At 45.6% G+C, this 22,959-nt stretch overlaps 2 protein-coding genes and 1 long non-coding RNA gene across 4 annotated transcripts in view; 2 read left to right on the top strand and 1 right to left on the bottom strand.

Moving 5' to 3' along the window:
* Positions 1-15,680, bottom strand: part of HPS5 (HPS5 biogenesis of lysosomal organelles complex 2 subunit 2) — a 64,112-nt gene extending 48,432 nt beyond the window's left edge. Inside the window, exons 1-3 of the mRNA XM_074543346.1 lie at positions 15,058-15,680; positions 14,519-14,570; positions 14,219-14,329 (exon numbers count right to left, since the gene is read on the bottom strand). The gene's annotated coding sequence lies outside the window, so the exon portion shown is untranslated. The remainder of the gene's footprint in view (positions 1-14,218; positions 14,330-14,518; positions 14,571-15,057) is intronic.
* LOC141729380 (uncharacterized) lies at positions 11,251-14,181 on the top strand. Its single transcript, XR_012580855.1, has 3 exons — positions 11,251-11,652; positions 13,329-13,479; positions 13,670-14,181. It is a non-coding gene; the product is annotated as an uncharacterized LOC141729380 (long non-coding RNA).
* Positions 15,681-15,757: 77 nt separating the features above from the next.
* Positions 15,758-22,694, top strand: LOC102061486 (L-lactate dehydrogenase A chain). Of its 2 annotated transcripts, none has more exons than XM_005486592.2 (8): positions 15,758-15,900; positions 17,458-17,589; positions 18,296-18,413; positions 19,110-19,283; positions 20,073-20,246; positions 21,045-21,162; positions 21,577-21,700; positions 21,875-22,694. In XM_005486592.2, the coding sequence occupies exons 2-8, from the start codon at positions 17,467-17,469 to the stop codon at positions 22,037-22,039; spliced, it is 996 nt and encodes a 331-aa protein (XP_005486649.1). In that variant the 5' UTR covers positions 15,758-15,900; positions 17,458-17,466; the 3' UTR covers positions 22,040-22,694. The 2 variants fall into 2 exon arrangements, with proteins under 2 accessions (XP_005486649.1, XP_005486650.1); XM_005486593.2 differs by having other exon boundaries at positions 15,760-15,900; positions 17,461-17,589.
* Positions 22,695-22,959: the final 265 nt, after the last annotated feature.

The raw sequence follows: 22,959 nt of genomic DNA, 5'->3' as shown, positions 1-22,959 counted from the left end.
TTCTGGGGAAGGTACACCACACCCCAGCATCCTAGTTCGAATCAGGCCCCTGTGCCCTGTACCCACACAGAGAATGCCACAGGCCTGTGGAGCTCTGTCCTACATTCAAAAAAAGTGGATTCCTAGGGAGACAGCAGGGAAGGGTGAGCAACACTGACCTGGCACACAGACCCTGCCTGGGGGCAGCTGGAGCTGTCACAGAAACTCACAAACACAGCCCCCACTCCCGGGGCATGTGTGCACTGGGACAGAGAAAAGCACCTTCTGCAGCCTCTTATCACTCTGGACTTGGCTCAGTGCTCTCCTCCAGACACAGCTGGCACCAGGCAGCCAGAACTGGCATCAGGCATGACGGCTTTACCCCGTCCTTTTGCTCCAAGATATCTTTGTCCTCAGAAGGGTTCAATGTGTCAGTGTCAACAGCCATAAACCCGACTGTGTCCAGGAGACCCTGTGCTGGAAGAAGTATCAGATGGAGAAGCTGCACTTTTCAATCCAGTGGCTGATTTTCTGCCAGCTTGGTTCAGTCCATGGCTAATCTGCATCTCCTGGGAAAGGAGGAATATCACAATTCACGTCTAGAACTACCCAATGCTTTTTCCACCACAGGAAAAGCCACAGACATGAGTGAGAAAAAGCTCAGAAAGACGAGCAGAAAGCAGTTTTTCTTCTGCCCTAGTCAGATTCCTATTTAATCCTACAGGGCACAGCACAGCCCTGCCCAGAACCCCTCCATTCGAACTCTGACATTTCCCTCCCTGCAAGAACGCCTCCCCCGTGCAGCCCTGACTCACAGCCGTGGCTCCCCTTTATGCAACACAGCTCCGCTTCCTGCGCAGCCGGCGATGCCCGGTGCCAGCCGGAGCCACGGCTGCCAGGCTGCGCACAGCCTGCCAGGGAGGGAGGGAGGGACCCCTCCTGCTCCGGGACCTGCACTGCTGCCTCGGCTCATTGCACTATTCCAGTGTTTCTGCCCCCCAAACATCACCCACACCCCCTTTTGAGTGATAAATATCGAGCTCTCCACCATCACAATCTGATGCTATAATTAGACAGCCCTGCAGCACACATTGCTGTGTTACACAACACAGCTCGGAGCTCCTGGGCACCGGCTGCATTTGCATTTTAATCACATCACAGACAAGCTCTTAAAGCAAAATCTCCCGAGTGGCCGTGGTCACTGAGCTTTGGTTCAGATGACGAGGCAGTCTGCAAGCACTGCAGGTTCCCCTGCTCTAAAACTAAACCAGAGGTGAACTCCAGTCAGCAGCGGGTGTCAGTCCACAGGACAAGACCGGAGTTTGCCAGAAGTAAAACCTCCAGCACACATACCAAGAGGATGCCAGGTCCTTACTATCAACTGTTTGCTCAATATCCAGCCCCCTTTAAGGCACACAGGTTGTTAATGCAGACACAGCTGCTCGCAGCTCCATGCAAATCTCACTGACAAGGCACTACTGTTAGACCAAGAAATGGCTTTGATTCATGTAAAGGTTAATCTCAAAAGCCAGGCTCCAAACTCCAAGGCTTCACAGCTCTATCACATTTCTGTTTTCTGTTCCCTGCAGCAGCAGGGCAAGTTCCTGCCCAGATTTCTTCCTAGAGCTGCACCAGGAAGCACTGGTCTATCTGCACCAACTCACACTAATAAATCAGATAAGTAGTTCATGTTACTCACTTTCAGCTGACTGACACTGTGATAGCTCTGTCACTTTTCAGGGGCTGGGTGAACTGCCCTGCAGGAACACCACAGATCCTGGTGCAGCATGAGCCATATGGCATCTCCAGAGAGCAGTGCTGTGAGCCAGAGCCCCAGGCTCTGCCTGCAGCCTCCCCAACTACCTGGTACAATTTATAAGCAAGTATTTGTGCATCTAACTCCCACCAGATGCAGCAGGAGTAAAATTCTTAATGGAACTTTAAAAAGCCAACCCTGGGCCATCCCTGCTGGCACTGCCTGGCAGGAGGGCAGCTGGGCAGCACAGGGCCCAAACCTTGGCAGCTGCACACACAGCCTGAACAGCTGCTTTGGAATCTGCCAAACAACCGCAGGAGGGAAAAAACTGATCAGGGACAACATTTAGTATCGGTCATTTCCCAAGGTTACCATCAGCTGTGAAGAATGTTTATGTAATCAAAAAGTCAGTAGCAGTGGTGAAAGCCCTTCAGCTGTCCCTAGTCAGCATCGAATGTTCTAAAGAAAAGACCATTACCTAATTCAACCTAAAAGACCATTCTCCCAAACCCAAGTTTCCTGCATGATCTGCAAGACGTGATCTAAATAATTCAAAACTTCAATGGATCTAGGCCACAGACAGAGGTTTGTTTTTCAGCACAATGTCCCAGAAGAATTGGCTGTTTTGTTTGAATTTTTCCTAACTGACCATTTATAAGGACACCTAGAAGCAGACTGAGTGGAAGAGAAGTAGAAAGGATACTGGCAAGGGCTAACTTCAGCCCACAGCTGGGCTCCTCACACTCTAAGGAAAGATAAAACCATGGATTGCATCAGAGTCGTGTCTGAGGCTGCTGAGGGTCCACAGGTTAATTGCAAGAGATGTGCAAACACTCTCAGGTCAAACAAGCTTGTCTTCTGCGTGCAAGGACACACACACACACACACGTCTCCAAGGGTCTCCTAATAACAATGGCTGAAAACCCATCTAAGGGGGAGAGAAACCAATTTCAGCTCTTCCCAAGGAAGAATCCATGGAATGAATTCTCTTGGTTGACTGTGGAAGGAGCCCTGGTGGAAGTGCCACAGCTACATGAGCAAAATCATCACCCAGGCCAGCCCTCAGGCTCTTTCTAGGTGCAGACAGTTTACAGAATGATTGCAAAGGCAAATCTTTAACCCTGAAGTATTTTTTCCATCTGTGGAAATGAAGCAGTCCATGAAGCAGTCCAGAGTCCACTGGTTGACCTTACTTTTGGCTATGTTGGTTTTTTCCTCCCCATTACTTGCACGTAATAATGGCAAGTTACATAAAGTGAGGAAATGGGACCAGCACAAAGGTCAAACTAATTTTCATATTAAAGGCCTTGCACAATTATTTTTACAGCAGGCCTTTAATGACATCTTTAGTCCAGTTACAAGGTTGAGGTTACAGGCATTTTCAGGTAACTTGGGCAGGTTATCAATACTTGCTGGGAAACATGTTTTGTTTTTCGTATTTCTTTGCCAGAAGGAGATGGCAGTGATTGTACTCATTTCAGAGAAGCTAGATGTTCAAAAGGACAGAAATAACAGGAAAAGAAACTTGTTTCACTTGACACAGTTTCTCAAATCTGCTTTATCACAGGCAAGCTTTATAAGTACAATTATAAATACTAGAAATGCAACAAACTATTTAATACATTGGCCAATATTAAGCATCTACCAACTTGATCACACACCCACATTCATATTTTATATGAAATAAAGAGCTTATCGCTCTGCTTGAGGTTTCCAGACAGATTAGGTCAATCTGGGGACAATAAACTTCAGAGAAACTGTGCCACAGCTTAAAAAGCCTGTATTTAAAGGAAGTACTGTCCAGACATAAAGTATCCAATTTCCAAGAACCTGATCTCTGCAGGATACATGAAACTGCATGTAAGAACTGACATATATTAATAAAAGTTACATTTCAAAATCCTAACATTTTATTTCACACTTTCCAAATTCCATGTCATGTGTTCAGCAGAACAGCATGGCAATGATGAAACATTTTGGATTAAAATAATTATATTTTTATTAGTTAAGGACCTCCAGCTCTATGGATCTTGTGAAGAACTCTGTCCCTCAAATTCATCCCCTGCTATTGTATCAATGGTCCTAAAGATTTGTATTTTTTTTAGTGCCCTGACTTTAATAGATATTTTGCACCAGTATTTTCTGCAAAATCAGACCCTCAATGCATTAGATACCTAGAGTTTTAAGTGGTTATAAACTTCACTGTTCAGAAACAGAAATGAGCATAGCCACAGCCTCTATCAAAATTCACTACCAGCAAGATAATTATTTCTTCATCTCTAAACTTCCTATTTCTTTCTCTCTTAAAACCAGATCATACAAGCAGAGCTTTGAACTTTAGAGAGTCGATATTTCTTTTTGTTTAACCTATTTCACAACCCCCACTACTTGCACAGCTCTATTAAGCAATTACCTTGTGATGTGATTGGTGTGCACACCACGAACTATGTATTTGTAACCCACTGGTCCCTGGGACGTGCAGCCACATCCATGGGCTCCAGCAGAAGTCAAACAATGGGGTCACTGTTCCAGCCCTGGCTCACCCTCTCAGGGCAGGTTTTTTCCTCTCTGCTTCCTTTCAGGGCTGAGCCATTGCTGAAGCTTTTCTTACAGCTCCGCTTTCTGGAGTCCTGGCACTTGGTGAACAAACAATTCCTCACTTATAAAAAAGATTATTGGAAACAGAAATTCGGGTTTTAGCAGACAGAAAGGCAATGAGAAGCACACCAGATGGTAAATTCTGATATTTTAAGGAAGTCATGTAGTTTTGGGAGCCTAGTGAGGGAGGTAGGGGAGAAAAGGAGATTTAGGTATATATTTGTTCAACTGACAGCCTTTTACCTGTCAGTATCAAAGAGGAGTAGACAAAGCCTAGAAAACTGCTGAGATGTGCTCCTTGGATCATGCTGTAATTCAGCCAGTTGCAGCACGGCCTCCTGTGAGTTTGGTTGAGCCTGCAGGCTGCCACGCTGTGCCCATCCTCCTCCCGCCTGCACACAGCCAGCCCCGCACTCTGGGAATGCCAACCATCTGCTCCAGCAGCCCTCCCACGCCCAGCCTGCCGGGGCAGGCTCCTGCCCAAGGCCGATCCATCCAAAGCCGCTCAGGGTGGATCAGCACTTTCCCCTCGCTCCGTGCGGCTCCCCCTGTGCTGAAACCTGCCTGCAGCACCGCGCCCCAGCTTCTCCACAGAGCCGGAAAAGGGATGCGCAGAGGACACCGGAGCACAGCAAAGCCACCAGAGCTGGTGGCTGGTCCTGCAGCAGCGCACAACCAGCCCACGGCCATTGAGGCAACAACGAGAGCCCAGCACACGCTTCCAGCGGCACTGCGCCACGGCAACACGGCTGCGGTGGTCCCTGCACGGCTTGGAGGCACCGGTGTCCCTGCCACAGCCCAGGGCTGCTCTGCCTTCCTTTCAGCACAGCCCTCTGCTGCCAAAGAACGGTGTCTGGAGGTTCATTTCCTGCCTGCCTTCATTCTTGCAGGGTCTGTGGCCACCCACTTGGTGCTGCGGAGCATGTGGAATCACGAGAACATGGTACAGCTACAGGATTTACTGGCTCAGGTTTGCACCTGCCAATGTTTATGCTTTGGGAAGAACGCCTTAGAGCACTCACCTGGTTTAGAGCTACAGAAATGGTACATTATACATGCTGTGAACAAGGAGAGGTGCTAAAAACCTCCTCTAATAGTCCATGTCTCTCAAAGAAACAGCGCACCATGATCCAAGCAAAGAAGCCAGCACATAAAACTGCAGAAAAATCACACTATGAAGAGTCAGTGTCCATAAAGGAGACAGAGGAGTTCTGTGACTTCATCCCAATGAAGGGATAGAGTGTCCACTGGGGCATATTCCCACAGGATTTCTCTCACAAGGTTTTGGAGGATGCAGCCTCCTTTTATCCGAAACTCCCAGCTGCATGTTGCCCTGTTCCTTTCCCCACTGGCTGAGGCACTAGGGAGGTATGGCCTTCCCAAGCTGCCTACCATATATCCTCTCTTGAACCTGCCATTTTCCCTCAAAAATCAGAAACTCAGGCTTGTACAGACCTATTTGTCTATTTCAGTAGCCCATCTCTAACAAAGGCTTCAGGTTGTTAGAGACATTAAAACTCATTTCAAAGACATTAACACCCATACCCTCACCCATCAAACTGTTTGTAAAGACATTAGTACACATGTTTTCTTATCAAAATTGAATTAGGCAATGTTTGTGTGGCTTGGCACTTCCTGGCACAAATGGTCTGCAAGCGGTGGCAAGCATGGTCTGACATTCAGTTGATCCTGAGCCAGGACCAGAGGGTTACATATAAACTCCCTGAAGCTTTGCCATTTGGTCTAGAAAGACTTGGCTTTGAGCTTTTAGATAAATTCACCTCAAGGCATAGAATACACATTCAGACCTGCAGTTCTACATCCTTCTGAATTGTCTGCCACAGTCCCAAAACCACTCAAGTCACTGCATGTAATTCTTCCATTACAATTTACCTGGTTCTCCTAATGCTAATTAGACCCAGGCTTCAGAATAAGCAATTTTGCACACTCTTGGAACAGTTTCACCTGCAAGCTTTGGGTTTTGATACTGGGCACAGAAGAGCTTTGGACCAGTGTCTCCCAGTCAGGAGAGCAGATGAGAGCATTTCTGAGGCACAGACCCATATAAAGAACCACCCCCATCACAGCACACTCACAGCTAAACTCCAGGACTTCCAGACTAAGGGGAAACTTATATTCACTAGGAGAGAGGTCAGCAGTGCCCTCTGTGTCTGTGCTGGCTCCCTGCTCATCACAGCAGCATTTGACTTTGGTGGGTCCATCTGTGCTACTTTCTTGTGGCCTGCAGCCACATGCCCGAGGGGATGAGTGCAGCCAGGATGAAAGGCTGTGTGACAGCCCAGAAGCACGCAGCACACTCTGCCTCCCCAGGATCAACCACCTGCACTTCAGGCTAATGGCAGGCAGCCTGAGCTCTGCAGGAACATCAGCTTCCCCTCCCAGGGCTCTCAGCTGAAACGGGCTGTGGGTGGGTGCTGGGGAAGGGATTTGTTTGCCACAGACCACCAGTGCCTCCGGGATGAGCACAGGCAGACAGGCTCTCCTTCACTGTCCTTCGGCACACGGCCTGGGATGTGAGACCATGCATGTCAGCAAGCATGACAGGGCACAGAGACATGCCACACCTGAGGGCATCCTGCTGAGAGCCTGGGAGCCCTGTCAGAGTGAGGCTTCCATTTCTGAAGCGTTCTCTACCCCCGCTTGCTTCCTGCATGCCCTTCTCCTCTTTCCCTTCCTCCATTTGTAGCAGCACTGCATTCTGCATGCTCCCCAAGAGAAATAGGGCAAACATAACCTGATTAACAGCAGGATTTGGGCAGGAAGGGGCGGGGGAGGAGATTAATACCCGAGCACGACAGAGCCTTTCCCTCTCCCATTAGCCCTCGCCTATTCAATAATTAACGTGCTCTGCGGTGACTCCGACTTTGGGATTTGCTATAAAAGCTTCTCGTAAACTCTGTCTCGGCATGCAGACATCACACCAAAGAGAACACTCAGTCTGACAAGCTGAAATTTCTTCCAGGCTCCAGGGTTAGTCAGAAGCTTAGAACCACTTGGATGTGAGCCTATGGTTCCATTTTAAAGCATAAGGATCCCTCTTGCTGCTGTTCACCCATGGAAGAGACTGAATCCAGCTTTTATTTGGCCACTCTGCCTCTGAAACATGGTTTAGAACTTAATGCAGGCTTTCTCCAATTCATGTACAAACCAACCTCCAAGGCTGGCAGTGCCCCATGAACATAGGAACATATTACACAGGCTCTGGCTGTCCTCCAAGCCTATTCTGTTGTTCTACTTTCTTTCCATCCCTTCTTTCTTGCTTTCCTTAAGGCATATAGAGATGTTCAGGATGGAAAAGTAAAGCTATCCACACGGAGGAAAGATGCCTTCCCTGACCTTCCAAGGAGCTATTTTTGGCTGCTCTTATATGCCTAAGAACTCTTAGAGGCTTCATGTACCGAACTAACTGCCCCTCGGTAACTTCTGCCTAGGAGAGATGAAACATTGCAGAGATTATTTTTTTAAAACATTTTCATTCTCTCCATAACCTAACACTCTACAGATTCCAAATCTCCCAATGTTGTTTGCAAAGGAGCACATTTTAAAAGGAGCTGCAAGCCTAAGGTTATCATCCAAAGAATGCATGCTCAACACCTAAACATACAAACAGAACACTAAAGACATATCCTTAATCCAAATTTTCCAAAAGTTATTGAGTACCACAGCCTTTAACTGACTTCACTTGTCAAGTCCAAACCTGGAGAAGAAGAAGCTCCAAAAGCTTCTTGAAGCTTTCAGATTGAAACAGATTTCTTTTCAAAATATGTACCCCTAAAGAGTTTATGAGATTCAAAAATGAGGAACGCTGGGTTAGCAGCCAAACACACGCACAGAATAAAGAAAGCACCAGTCCTAGCTCCATCTGTCACAGCACGTGAATACACCACACCACATCCCAGCAGCTAAAAACCTGGCCTCTGCTCTGTCCTGTGTCTCTCAAACTCTAATGCTGACATTTTTGCAAACTGGCACTGCCCAGACTGCAAACATTTCAGTCCAGAGGCCGAGAGCGAAGGAATGGGCGAGCCCCACTGCCCAGCAGCTCCCAAAGGCTCCTCATGAGGCAGGGAGTTAATGCTGACCCAGGGGACTGCACAGCCCTGCTGCCACTCCAGACACTGTTTGCCCTCACACTGTGAGCAAAAGATAAAGCATGCAGCTATCTTTTCCCTTCTTCCATCACAGGATTAAATATTGTTGGGAATTTAGCTGCTAGAAAATGGAAAATTACAAAGCTGTGGCTAATTCCAAGTCCTGCACCTGCATAGATAGCATGTCCTTGGGCCTAGCTGTAGTGTGATAACAAACAGTGAAAGAGACATGAGAAAAGAGAGATGTAACCCCTAAGGAATGAGGAAGAGTTCATGGTATAGTTTAACCAATAGATTGCTTGGCTTACAGAATATTCATAAGCTTATTATTTGCTGTATAAATGTTTGATACTTTCTTCAATAAACTGGACCAGAAAGACCTGAGGGATCGGACTGGACCTGAGGGCCTGTGATGAACCATATGGTGGCCTGGTCCCCTTCCTTTGACAAAATATCACACAAACACACAGCCCACAGCATAAAGCAGAAATGCTGTACAACTAGCAGAAAAGATGTGGACAATATATGGGGAGTGAACTGTTCAGAAGGCCCAGCCTCCAGAAATCCAGCTCTGTGCACACACACACATGAGAACACGTGATACTGTCTTCCAGCATCTCACATTTTCATCACAGGGCATCTTTTAGAGCGCTCCTGAACTGAGATACTGCCTCTTAAGGCCAGAGCTGCATAAGGTTTAGGGGTAAAACTGATTTTGCATAGAGCCATGAGAAAACAACACAGGATTGAGGTGGCCAGTGAGAAATGCTTGTACCTTGCACTTAGGACACAGGCATGCTGCTCCTCTTACTATAGGGCCCAACTTGGAGAACCACGAGGCTCTGTAAGCACCAGGATTTCTCCACAAGAGCTAAAAGTCACTCTTTCTCTCTTCCTCCCTTTGGTAATATTCTCCTCCATAAACAAGACTCATCACAGTTTGCAAAACAATGAGGTCATGCCCTGCAAATGTTTGCTAAACATTTGTGCAATTTCATCCAAACACATGCACAGAGGGAACACAAGTCAGAAATGGCACAATTAGCACTGTGAAAACGATTCATTGGCAGTCCATAGGCAAGCAGCAACCTTTCATTTTCTATTTAAAACTAAAGTATAAATAAAACCTCTGAATTAATCAATGGAGATAAGAGTTAGTATTTGTGTAATAGTCTTGGAAAACACGGCATGCCAAGTCAAGAACCATATTTGGCAATTGTTCTGCTTTACCACTTTCACCCCCCAGGTTCATTCTGCCTCTTTAGCTGATGAGTCCTTTCTGCTGTGGGCCTTTACAGTGCCTGTGCTGCAAAGCTGTGCTCCCAACAGAGATCTGCAGCTTGGTGCCTGCCTGAAGCATATTCATGATCTCAATGCAGCTAGATAATAAAGCTGAGTCAAAAGACCATTGCCCTGTAGCAATCAGGGCTGCACCTCTCTCTCCCCATCTTCATTTTTCCTTGGAATCACTGCCCTAGTTCAGACCTTTGGTACTGAGTCATGGTGCAAAATATCATGCTTCAATTAAGAAATACAGACTTAAAATTAAAAGGGTGTGGAAGGAAATTTGGACTAAAAAGCAACTCTTTCCTGCAAAGGAGAAGAAATCACTCTTCCCTTCCTGACAAGCCACACTTTGAACATACATAGGACAACAGGGCTCTGCTGTTAGCACACAGGATATAAATTGCATTTAAAACTCTGCCTGGCAACCTCCCAGGACAGTACTTGCATGCCACAGTCATGTCATTTGCTAAGGGCTCTGAATCCACCTACAGAGCTACCAACAACCACCACCATGACCACAAACCCCAATATTTAAAAGAATACCTTGTGCAGAAACAGTGAAGTTATTTTTCCCCTCTGAGAAGAGCTGAGGTCTGCAATGCAAGCCAACATCACCCCTCAGGCCTGCCACCCTTAGGCTCAGGCAGCCCAGCTGCAGCTCTTTAAGGGGTGGCCCAGGTGTGGGAACCAAACTGAAAGCACCTGGTTGCCTGTCTCCCTTCTATTGCTGCATCTGTTGAACTGCAACTTAAACTTCATCTTCCTCCTCCAAGGAAGGGATAATCCTTTATTACACAGGTTCCTCTACCAAGTCTGTGTGTGTCTGTAATGCTGAGAAGTGCTCTCAGCTTCCTGCAGTGGTTGGTATGGCCCAGCAGTTTCTTCCCCATAGGGAGGCTGACTTTCCAGCAATGTAACTTGGAGTTCTGATTAACAGAAATGAAAGTTTGGACACAAACTTTTTGATTTTTGGTTGGGAGAGAATGCATAATCTGCTATCACACAGAGCATCAACCAGATATAGAAGGTCTGAAATGCTGGAAAAGTGTCTCTGTCCAAAAGGGAGGCAATATTGTGTAGTTAAGTGCATGTCACTTATCAGAGCATCCCATTTCCTGCAGTTCCTAAGTAAATGAATAAGATTCCAAAGCTGCATCAAGGGAATGGGTTTGGCTTGGAATCTTGCATGGTGACTCATGCTTTCATGAATTCATTCATTTCCTTAGAGAAACAAGACAAAATCATGTGTTCTACTTAGTCCAGCTACCTAGAGTGTTGATTTAGGAAACACTGCAAAAAAATACAGTTTGATCTAGCTTTATATTGAATTAATAATCCACTGCAGTTGGACTTGCAAACATAATCAACCTCTTAAAGGGAAAAGAAAACCTGGCGTAACTGGGAAGTTCTGGGTATTGAAAGACGTCAGCTAGAAAGCAGTTTGCAATCAAACCAGACAACTGACCGAAAAAACATTGTGGAAGTCTGGGTGTTCCAGAAATTGACTCTTACTTACACAGCTCTCCATATTTACTCCCCTCCTGCACATTTAAAAATAGGTTGCAGAGACACGGAGCCGTAAACATCCGGAAATGAGAATTGCATCAGCTGGCCCCTCCCCTTGCCCACAATGACGGTGCAGAGAAACCGGCGTGAAGCAGCAAAAGCCCTGGATGTCTGTAACACCAGCATCCTCACATGTGCATGGGAGCAGCCAAGGAGAGAGACCCAGAGCTGTATGGGTCCCGGCTAATCAGTTCTGTGCAGAGATACGTGTTAGGGCAAGCCAGGATGAAATTCAGCTTTTAGTTTTCTTAGGAGATCAGTTCAAATGGTTTGATGTGGCTGTACTGACCAAACTGGAGCAACACAAAATATGGATTTTTATGGAGTATGAACTAACTCCTGTATCTTACCCTGGTAAGTATTTCAAAAGAATAATGCAAGAAATCTGGCTCTATGAACTTTTGGTGTCAAGTTTCACTCCGGAGTCTGGGCCTGTCTAGTTCAGGAAAATACCATCCATCAATTTCATACTGCTTTATAAAGCTGAAATGTTTCATAATTAACAAATTTCTGCAGTACCACCATCAAGTTGATAGGCAAAAACACCTTCACATTTTACAAAGGAGAAACGAAGCCATTAAAGCTGGAGGAAATTGTTCAGGTCTCAGAATAAATCAAAGGGAAAGACAGGACAGGAACATGATGTAGCTGTGTGCAGTGCCAGGTTCCCTCACACACTGACAGCATGTGAAAGCAGAGCCCTTGATGATGTCAGAGCAAAGGCAGGACTGATCATAAATGGAACAGCCCCTAGGATTTTTAAGGGCAAATTAAACCTCATGTCTCAGGAAGAAATGCCAGTGCCCTTTCCAGGGCTGGTCAGCATCCCCAGTAGCTTTGGGTTACTGATAACTCCCAGCTGAGCTGTAGGTCACTCAGCAAACCTGCAGGTCCTGCTTTGGTGTCCCTGCTCAGCCCTGCACCACCATCAGATTTGACTCAGTCTGTCATGAGCCAGGACCTGAGCAAATGGAGAGAGCAGAAATTAAATGTCACCGTGTAAAACCTCTTGTATACTAGCAAAATGGAGAGAAATTTACTAACATTTCGTGTTTTACTGAAAATAGCAAATTGTACACATTGAACTCACCTTGTATAACTGTCTCTGGTCTTTATTTTTGTGACAATGGTCTAATGGTATCTCATAGTTTGAAGGCAAACACCTTGTTTAATAAGAATGTGGCATTTGTTTCCATCTGTTATCACTCAGATCCTGACCAAATGCCACCTGAGGCCAGTGTTTCTAACTCCTAGAATAAAAATATAAATGTTTCTACATTCAGCAACTTCTGTTGCTTTATTATTCATGTTTAATCTGTGAAAACTATTATGAAAAGGAGGGCAAGCAGCCTGAGGAAGGGTCAAGCTTCCCTGGAGAGACACTGTCACATTTCTGGCATTCCCATCACTCTATCAACACCACCTCCTGCCACCACGATAAAAGGCAGCAGTGGAGAAAGAACAGGAAGAATAAAATTTCTTATGTACACATGTGAGATAAGTCAGCCCATCCCTACAATCAATCACTTACAGGAAATCAAAACAGACCTGGCCTCCATGTTCCAAGTGCAAGAAAAATGCCTGTAATTTGCTCCCCCCGTTCTGTTTGTGCAGTTCTGAGCCTTCTCTCATTGAGGCTCTCTGAGGCAGAAAATCAATGTCAATCATGCCAGATGACTGCTCTCCTCCTGAGCATCTACTGCTGATGATAAGATCCCAAAGGCCACATAAAAGGAAAAATGTGGCCATCACAGCTGCCTTCTCAGTTCTGTAACTGAGAGAAGTTAAAAGGTGAATGAGCACTGGCATATTTAAAGCTGACTCTATTTTTTAATTTTAAAAAGGGTTCTAATCTGCTTATCATCATCATCACTGAGGACACACTGGGACCAGGACAGTCTTGAAACATCCCAGCTGGTTTTCTGTGGCCTGCTCTCCTAAAACCCCTGGTATCTGAACAGGCACCAGAGAGATAAGGACAGCCTGATGCCTTATAGATAACAGCAATTCATTCTTGGTTCTGTTCTCAGTAACAAGCAACACCAACACAAGTGAAGGCAAGTGAAGATGTTACTGGAACTTGCACCCTGAAAACCATGTCCAAGTTCATTTTGTCTGAGCCACAGCCTAAGAAGATTCTTACAATTCCAATAGTGTTCTCTTGGGAGCTTTGGTCTCACTGTGAGTAGTAAAATACCACTTGCTTTACATTAGTTACCTATTTTAAAATGCTTATTATTCTATTCAGCCAGTATTGTCATAGAAGCTTCCTATCTTGCATTTAAACTCTTTAGAAGTAAAAGTTTTTACAGGCAAAAATATTTCTTATTGGTCTTAATTCCTGTCAAATGTTTATTTTCTGTCCTGCCAGATGTCTGTAACTCCAACCTGGATGAGCTGTTCAGTCCCATTCATATAGAGGCACTGTAAATACAGATTCCTGGGATGCAGAACTAAGCTTCCTAATCCATCCTTGAGGCTTCTGAGAGAACAAGATGCTCAGTGAACCCAGAATAATGCAGAATGACAGAACTATGTTTCCTTTTCACCCTGCATTCATGTGGCTTTGGGCAAGCTCAGCATCTACCCACACCTCCCTTCCTTAGTGACCAGTCTTTTCTGAAATGGCACATCCCACAGGCATTGCTCCTTCCTCCAGCAGCAGCAAGGAACAGAGCACATCTAGTGCAACCAAAATGTATATTTATGTATAAATATGTATCTTTAACAACCAATATGTATATTTAATCTCCCTTGCTGGAAGTGCTGGTCTTTACAATAAGCAGAATTTTGTATTTTTCTGTCTTGTTTCATGCAAATCTATGTAAATCCTATGATTCAAGATGTCTTCTCCCCAGTATTTTTTGTTTCTGTTATTTTGCCAATGAGCTCTCAAATAAATGGTGAGGTTTTGGGTTACCTTTGCTGTCAGATCACCCCAGGAGAAGGGAATTGTCACTGGGATGGTGTGTGACCAGGCATGCCACAGCAAGATAAGCACCTCCAAAGGAACTCAAGCACATCCTAGGAGCTGAGGACAGATATGGCCAAAAATCAGTTAAATCTCAAAAGGAAAATAAAGTCAAAGATTGTAAAGGTACCACAACTACAATAAATGGAAAAAAAAAAAAAAAGAAGGAAGCAAAAAGATTGCTGTAAAAACAAGAATGAGAAAATAAAGGTAACACAGCTACTCACACAAGATTAAATTACTACTTACCTGATTTTCAGTAAGGATGAACATGGTAATCCATGGGGTAAGGACAGGATGTCTAAGAGAATAAAAAAAAAGCAGAAGTGGGTAAAAGATAATAAATGAACACAACTCACAGATGGTGAGCAAAACTCAGCCAGTTTGCTGTTTTCCAGCTGGAAGAGCCAGGCATTCTCAGTTCCAGAACCCTGATGTGCACAAATCCAAAAGATTTTAAGTAAATTTGCCTACTTGAAGGCATCATCACAGGGCCAGAAAACAGCAAGTTCTAAGAAGTAAGCCATGGTGGGAGCAGTTTGGGCCTGTGATTTTGATGTCTGTGCAGCTCTTCAGAAAAACTTGCAAAGGGAATCTAACTAAAAACATCTTATTCAACGAAAGGGATAAAAGGCAGCGTGGGTTTACTAAAATCCAGTTTTGTAGGATGACCCACAAAATTGAAACTTCAGGCATTCAGGAAATAAACTTTAAAAAATTAGTTTTGCTTTTTGTTGGGAGTCCGAGCAAGAAATAAGTGAATGGGAGAAGGATTTGTCTTTACTAACCAACAGCAGGGTGACAGGAAACTGACGGCATGGTGTGACTGAGAGCGACCAGTGCGAGCCCAGTCATGGAATTTCCACCAGCTTCAGGAAAACATTAGTGTTGTGTTTGAGGCACCGCCGTCGGGCACTCCATGCAGCAGCCCCTCTCAGGAGAAAAAGCATTTAAAAAGCATTTAAATTGAGAAAGTGCGGCAGAACATACATCCCAATGACCAGGGAACCGCTTGTATGACCGTGCAGGGCTCAAAAGGTTTGGCTTATATAACCTAACACAACAAATGTGAGGGAATTGGATACGTAACTACAAGGAAAAGGGAAGTAAACAAAAAACCACAAACAGCTATTGATTTAGATGGAAATGAGAAGCTGGTTTTCAGCCACCCGAGAAGAGGCCCCATACGGAACTATGGCTATAAACCCCTGAGGAGGAGCGCAGGGCTGGGACTGCCCGGGCTGGAAACAAAGGCAGGAATGCCTTGAATTCCCACAAACTCCGCAGAGCCGGAGCGTTTGCTGTCACTTATCCCGACCGGCAGCAGAGCGAGTGAAATCTCCCCGGCCGACGGCCCTCAGACGAGTCCTGAGGGCACGCATAGCTCAGCGCCTCAGCCCCGCCCCAGCCCCTGCGCTCGCTTCCCTCCACCCTCCGCTTCTCCGCTCCATCTCCTTCCCGCTGCTCCTTCCCCCTCCTCCCTCTCGGTCTCTCCACCCCGACGTGTCGGCGGGCACGTCCCCAGCGCCACAACCCGCCCGCCGCGCGTCAGCCGCCCGGGCCGTATTTAAGGCGGCGGCCGCCACCACCCCCGCCCCGCCGTCACAGCCGCGCTTGGGTGAGGACGCTCGGTAGGTGCGATCGCCGTGGCGGGCGGGGATGGGTGCGGGAGCTGGGGGTGCAGGAGCAGGGGGAGAGCGAGAAGGGGTCCCACAGGGGATGCTGGTCCCGCAGGTGGCGCTGATCCCACAAACCTCCGGGGGACGCGGTGGAGCAGGCGGCGACAAATGGACAAAGTCCGCTCCACGCCGCCTGCTCCGCTGAGACCCCCCCGGCCGTGGAGGAATCTGCACGGGCCTGGGATGGAGATTACAGCCCTGGGATGGAGTCCAGCCCCGTGATTTCCAGTCACAGCCCCCCATCGTCCCTCCCTCCATGCCCTTGAGCCTCCTTGGATTAACTTGCTTCCCGTAATCGGTGCGTGCGGCCCCAGGGAGTGATCCTGCAAAGAGACTTGAGGATGGGTTTAGGGCTGCGTTTCAAATACAGATTAGTGGACCACCTACATTCTCTTGTTTCTTTGAGGGGTATGGCACTCTTAAAAGGAAAAAAAAAAAAAAGTGTAAGAGACGTGCTTGAGTGGGTGGCTCTGATCAGCCTTGAAGCGCTTATAGTGCTGAGGCAGGACTTGGCACGTGGGGAGTGCACTGCATGGCCACGCTTCAGGAGGCTCCTGCACAGGAAGACTGACGTAGCTTGCTTGATTTTTCCTAAATATGGGCCCTGCCGGCTTCCTGGCCCTCCCCTCAGCCCCAAAATTTGCACTCTTTACCTGCTGCTCGGCTCGGCTTCCCATGCTCTGAACGAGTCGCTGCCTGTTCAGCACGCAGCCGGTCGTGTGGTGTCTGTACTTGCATCCGTGTGTGCAGCTGCTCCTGCCCTGGGCTCTTCGGGCTGCTCCCAGCGCAGCTCCCAGTGCAGAACCACTTCCTGCGAAAGCGTGGTGGTGGTGGCTTCCACGCAGAGACGGGGATGAATGCACAATCCTTTGTCATCGTTGCGCCATTTCTGCACTCCCTTGGCTCTCAGAACCCAACTAACCAGGATGCTGGGCAGCTGCAGCTAAAATGTGAGGGTGGGAGAGATGGTAATACCAGACTCCAACCATCTTAATGCAAAACTCTGCAGTTTCACTTCAAAACAAATTCATGAAGTTGACGTGGAGGCTCATGCTGCCCTAAAAAAGGGCTTGCCTAAGTGTTGCACAACTAGAGCTCTGGAAAGGCTTCGGGGCACAGAATACCAGTTTTTCAGGGTGAGAGAGCAGAGAGTGCCAGACTGTGCTATGCTTAGAAGTACTAAAATGGCTTCCTGAACCGAAATGTAATATGGATGGCCATTTAGAACATTCTGCTGCTGCTGGAGTGCTACCAGCTATGGAATATAATCAATGGCTGTCAGGCTGTACTTGAGGCATAGCTAGGGTGAGCTTGAACAGAGGATTGTCACCAGTAATTCAGTTTTGCAATCATTTTGTGGCATACAGTCAGCATTGCCAGACATTTTATTCATGTGTTTTGTATCCATTTTCTTATCATCCTGGAATAAAGTCTGTCTTGCTGGATATAACTGTTTTGGTATCAGTAAAAGCTCCAAAGCTTAGAGAAATGATGTTTCTTTCCTTTCAGCAGTGCACCATGTCTCTCAAGGATCAGCTCATCCACACTGTCGCCAAACAGGAGAGCCATGCTGAAAATAAGATCAGTGTGGTTGGCGTGGGTGCAGTGGGAATGGCCTGTGCCATCAGCATTCTCATGAAGGTAAGTGTCAGGCTTGGGAGGAAGCAGCAGAAGAGCCTGAGACCTAAAAGAGGGGCAAAAAAAGTAGTCACTCTTATTAGATGAACTTCTGGTTATACAATGATTTTTGGGCCTGAAATGAAGCAAGTCTTCAAGCTATTGACAGAGAACAAATAGCTACAGTTCTTGTAGATTAAGTTTGCCTCAGGATCAGGCAGAATGACCTTTATGTATCATTTTAAGAGCTGCATTTACCTTTGTGGGACTTGCAGACTTCCTTCTAAGTAGGAATTCTCTTAACACTCTAAATATACAAAAGGATTGAGAACTGAGGGTTATTTTGTCTTGAGCAGAGCAATGGAATGATTCTTTGCAGTGTAGTCTGGAAAAATTGGTCCTTGACACTCTGAATGACTTGTCTTCTGCCTTCAGTTATCATACTGAAAATGCTGTGGTTAACATCAGGCTTGCTTTTCTTGATGGTCAAATAGGTTGTATATGAATCACTATTAAATTATTCTTTGTTGTTGTCCTGCTTAATTCTACTCCTATTTCATGCAAAATGTGGTTATGAAAAGTAGAAAGTGAATATCCCAGGGGACTAATTGAAGGACTCTCTGAAGTGTTAGAGATGACCAAAATTGTTCAAGTAGTTTTTAAAATAATTGTAACTCCATGGTTTGCTGAAAGAGGCAGCAAACTCACCACTGCTCTTGGTCTCTTGTAGGACTTGGCTGATGAGCTTGCCCTTGTTGATGTGGTGGAGGACAAGCTCAGAGGAGAGATGCTGGATCTCCAGCATGGCAGCCTCTTCCTTAAAACTCCAAAGATCGTCTCTGGCAAAGGCAAGTAGTTGGCTCACATGTGCCCATTGTTTCTAAATGGAGGTAGCCACTTCAGGTCTCACAAGGACAGCCTGTCATCCTAATTCTTGGTGGGAAAGCTCATGGATATAGTATTCAGCTGACATTTTAAAATATACCTTCTTATGGCCAGTCCAGCTAAGAATTTTCTTCCGGTGTTCACTACTCAGTACAAAAATATGGATTTCTTAAGTACTTGTGCACCTTAGAGAACTTTACTTCATGACCAATTAACCCCTGAACTCATTACAGCTTAATTCTGATAACTTTTAGTGGCAGCCTTGAGTAGGGCAAAGGCTTAACCAGCTCATACCTTAATTACATCTCCTACAGGTAGTAGGTTATGAGGGCAGAGCCTTCTTCCTCTTCTACACAGCACTTACCCTGCATGCCATCCCAACAGCCATCCCCAGTCCCGCTTGTGGCTGAGAAGCAAGGAGCAAGGCTGCCTGCAGCTGTGTGTTAAAATAGCAACATGCCTCAATGTTGTGGCAAGAACCACTGTCTTAAAATTAAATTTCACTTTCTATAGAGGCAAAGTCTAGGGTAACAATTACTGGGGAATTGCTGCACACTCAGACTTGAGAATTTGAGATCCCAGTGCAGAAAGGAAGTGAGAACTCCTGTTTTGAACCATATGTAGTAGAGGTCATGTTTGACACAGCCTTTTGTCTGCAGATTACAGTGTGACTGCACACTCCAAGCTGGTCATTGTCACTGCTGGTGCCCGGCAGCAAGAAGGAGAGAGCCGCCTTAACCTGGTGCAGCGCAACGTGAATATCTTCAAATTCATCATTCCCAACGTCGTTAAATACAGCCCTGACTGCAAGCTGCTTATTGTCTCAAACCCAGGTTTGTCTTGTGCTGCCTTAAAAGGATTTGGCTTAGAGAATAATCTTTCTTCAGTAAGGTGGCATTAGTGCACAGGCTTTTAGAAAATACTTGTGCTGGGGAAGAGAAGGCTCTGGGGAGACACTGGAGAACCTCCCTAAAGGAGGCCTAAAAGAGAGGTGGACTTTGCACAAGGGCATGTAGTGATAGGACATGGGGCAACTGCTTTAACTGGAAGAGGTAGCTCTAGGTTAGCTATAAGGAAGAAATTCTTTTATTATGAAGGTGGTGAAACACTGGAGCAGGTGGCCCAGGGAAGTTCTGGATGCCCCATTCCTGGAAATGGTCATGGCCATGTTGGATGGAGCTTTGAGCAACCTGGTCTTGTGGAAGGTGTCTCTGCCCATGGCAGCGGGTTGGAATGAAATGACCTTTAAGGTTCCTTTCAACCAAAGCCTTTCTATGGTATCTGTATAGCAAAAAATGTCATCTTCCCTCTCCAGGCTCAGCAGTTTGGTCTTCTGAGAAATAAACTTGGGATTTCAGACCAAGTGATCTTGAGCACACTAGGGTCACTGATGATTGCATGCATAGCAAAAAGGCAGAGCTGAGAGACTGTTCAAACTAGTCATTATGTGATATTAAACAGTCATTATGTTAGCCCACTGCAGTGCCTGGCCATGGGCACGGCTTTGTGCTCTGTTCCTGAAACTAGCATGTGGTAAAATGCTTACAGATGAATGCAAGGTACCATCCTCAGTATCAGTCTGCTCATGAGTGGTGTTTGTTATGCCCCTGTTCTCCTCACAGTGGATATTCTGACCTATGTGGCCTGGAAGATCAGTGGCTTCCCCAAAAACCGTGTCATTGGGAGCGGCTGCAATCTGGACTCTGCCCGTTTCCGCCACCTGATGGGAGAAAGGCTGGGCATCCACCCGCTGAGCTGCCACGGATGGATCGTTGGGGAGCACGGAGATTCCAGTGGTAAGGGGCAAATTGGGCTGGCTGTTACACCGAAATCCCTGATGCTGGCTGCCAGGGACACCTTGAAAGGCTACAGCAAAACATTGCTGCAAAACCTTTGCACTGCAGCACCTTAAAAATGCAAGTTCTGATTTAGGCCATTGGCTGCACAGAGTAACCCTAGATGATCTATATTTGACCTGAATGACTGTGCTTGGAAAAGGTCGTTACTGTAACCTGAGCTGGCTAAACATTTCCAGGCTAGACTGTTCACGTAACTCCCAAAAAAACTCAAACTGAAGCAGCAGGAGGATAAAGTTCTCTGCAAGGGCCTCTCAAAGATCTGCACCAGACTTACTGGCAGTCACTCAGCTGCCATTCCTGGCATCTCTCAATCACTGTATATAGGAACTGCCGAGGCAAGTCTGGAGGACAAGAGAAAGCACTTTTTCCTTATTTAACCTGTACTTTTCCAAGCAGCACCAGAGTTGTGCTGTCTGCTTCCTGACACGCACCAGAATGCACTTGGAATCAATTCTTACTTTGGGAAAACTTTGCAAAAAGCAGTGACTGTCATTTCAGTTTATATTGCCCAGGTATTTCACATTAACAAAGTATTCAAACTTTGTGACACTGTGTATAAATGTTGACGTGCTCCTAGGTTCTCAGGCTGCAGTTTAGGCTGGCCTTAGAGGTCATCCTATATTTAAGATTATAGGTAAATCGTAATGATGTGTTGCAGATTAATCCAGCTAGATCTCATGTTAGTTGGAAAAGAACTGAGTATTGTGAGGTAATTAATCTTTGTGCAACTCTCAGTGCCTGTCTGGAGTGGAGTGAACGTTGCTGGCGTCTCTCTGAAGGCTCTTCATCCAGACCTGGGAACTGATGGAGACAAGGAACACTGGAAGGAGGTCCATAAGCAGGTTGTGGACAGGTAAATACTGGCTTGGCTTTTTTTTATAAATTTCAACACAAGAACAAGTCATGAAGGATTGAAAAATCTCTGTTCTGCAGTAACCAGATCTAGAATAGCTCAGTAGCCCCAAATGCCAGGATGCAAACATAGTGGAACATGAAATAATATTTTAAGGAGTAATATAGTTTTCATTATTAATAAACTTTAAATTAGAGAAGAGCTTAAACTTCCAGGCTTCCAGTATAATTATGGGGACTAGTGTAAAATGCAAATAGAATTATTCACTGCTGAATTCATTTTGATACTGCCAGAAAATCAGTCAAGCTCCTGCTGCCTACAAATTGATCCGGAGACCTCCAAAAGCCTTTCTGACAAACTCAAAGCAGTGCAGTTGATGGTGCTTGTTCTTTAATGAGTGTTGTGTCTCTGCAGTGCCTATGAGGTGATCAAACTGAAGGGGTACACGTCCTGGGCTATTGGCCTTTCTGTGGGAGACCTAGCTGAAAGTATTATGAAGAATTTGAGAAGAGTCCACCCCATCTCTACCATTGTTAAGGTGAGCAGCACTTTTTTCCTAATTTTTGTCTTACTGAGAATTAAGTATGTCTGGAATTCTGAAAAACAGCAATCACTTTCTAGTTTAATTTCAATTAATTTTGGTTTCCTGATAAGATATGAAATATACAGAGATACATAAATTCTAGCCTAACAATCCTTATGTACCTTTCAGGGCTTGCATGGAATTAAAGAAGACGTCTTCCTAAGTGTTCCTTGTGTACTGGGCAGTAATGGCATCACTGATGTAGTAAAGATGATCCTAAAACCTGAGGAAGAGGACAAATTAAAGAAGAGTGCAGACACACTGTGGGCAATCCAGAAGGAACTACAGTTTTAAACCTGCCCAAGCAGTTTTTGGGTCTTAGCAGTTTAATGGGTTTAGTGGTTTGTCTTACGTTGCACTTTCCAAGTAAGTCAAATCTTTCAATGTATTATCTCAACTAGAACACACAAAAAGCTCAAATCTGAACAATGGAGTTTCCTGAAGATAGCATTAGGAAACTAATCTAGGGTTTTCTCTGTTCACAGACACCCATGTTCTTAGCCAGAGCTAGATCACCTAGTCAGCCTTGTTCAGTGAAGTGGTATGACAAATCCAGCATTCAAAGCAGCACTGCCTAAAAAACCCTTTGCCTTTTCCTCTTGTTTCATGTTGGTTCAAAGGAATAAGGAGTAATTGCTACACAATGGGAAACCAAAGACATTTCTTGAAGTTAAAGGATTGTCAAGCCAATTGACCAACCTTTTCTGCCAGCTGAATCGCTTCAATATTTCACTGTTGATAGGTCCAAGTGTATTTTCCTAACACTGCTTTGGAATTTTTGTGGGTATTTTTTTTCTTAGAGAACCTTATTTTTGTGTACTATATCAGTCAAGCTGTAAGTTCTGTCTCCAGAGCATGTTTAAAAAATGTTATGGTTTCTATGTGCAACAAGACAGTGACTGTCCAACTGTAGTACCAACTACAACACCAAATAAACCACAAACTGTTATTTCTGTCTCCTCGTTTTTCTTAATAGGGCTTTGTCTCCACATGCAATTCTACTTCCACCCACCTAAATCAATTCTATTTTTCAAGTCATACTAACTCAAACAGCACCTGTGTAATCATGTTATGTGTTCAGCTGTGCTGGAGGCTTCAGGCAGTTATATATTTATGGAAGTCTCATCCAGGTTTTTAAAATAAACTCCAACCTCTTCAGAGCCAGCAGGAACCTGAAAAGCCTTAAGGCAAAGGCTCAGTCTTAAGCCATGCTG

Source organism: Zonotrichia albicollis, chromosome 6 (genome assembly GCF_047830755.1).
Source record: "Zonotrichia albicollis isolate bZonAlb1 chromosome 6, bZonAlb1.hap1, whole genome shotgun sequence".
Lineage (NCBI taxonomy): Eukaryota > Metazoa > Chordata > Aves > Passeriformes > Passerellidae > Zonotrichia > Zonotrichia albicollis.
This window is presented reverse-complemented; position numbering and strand designations above follow the sequence as displayed.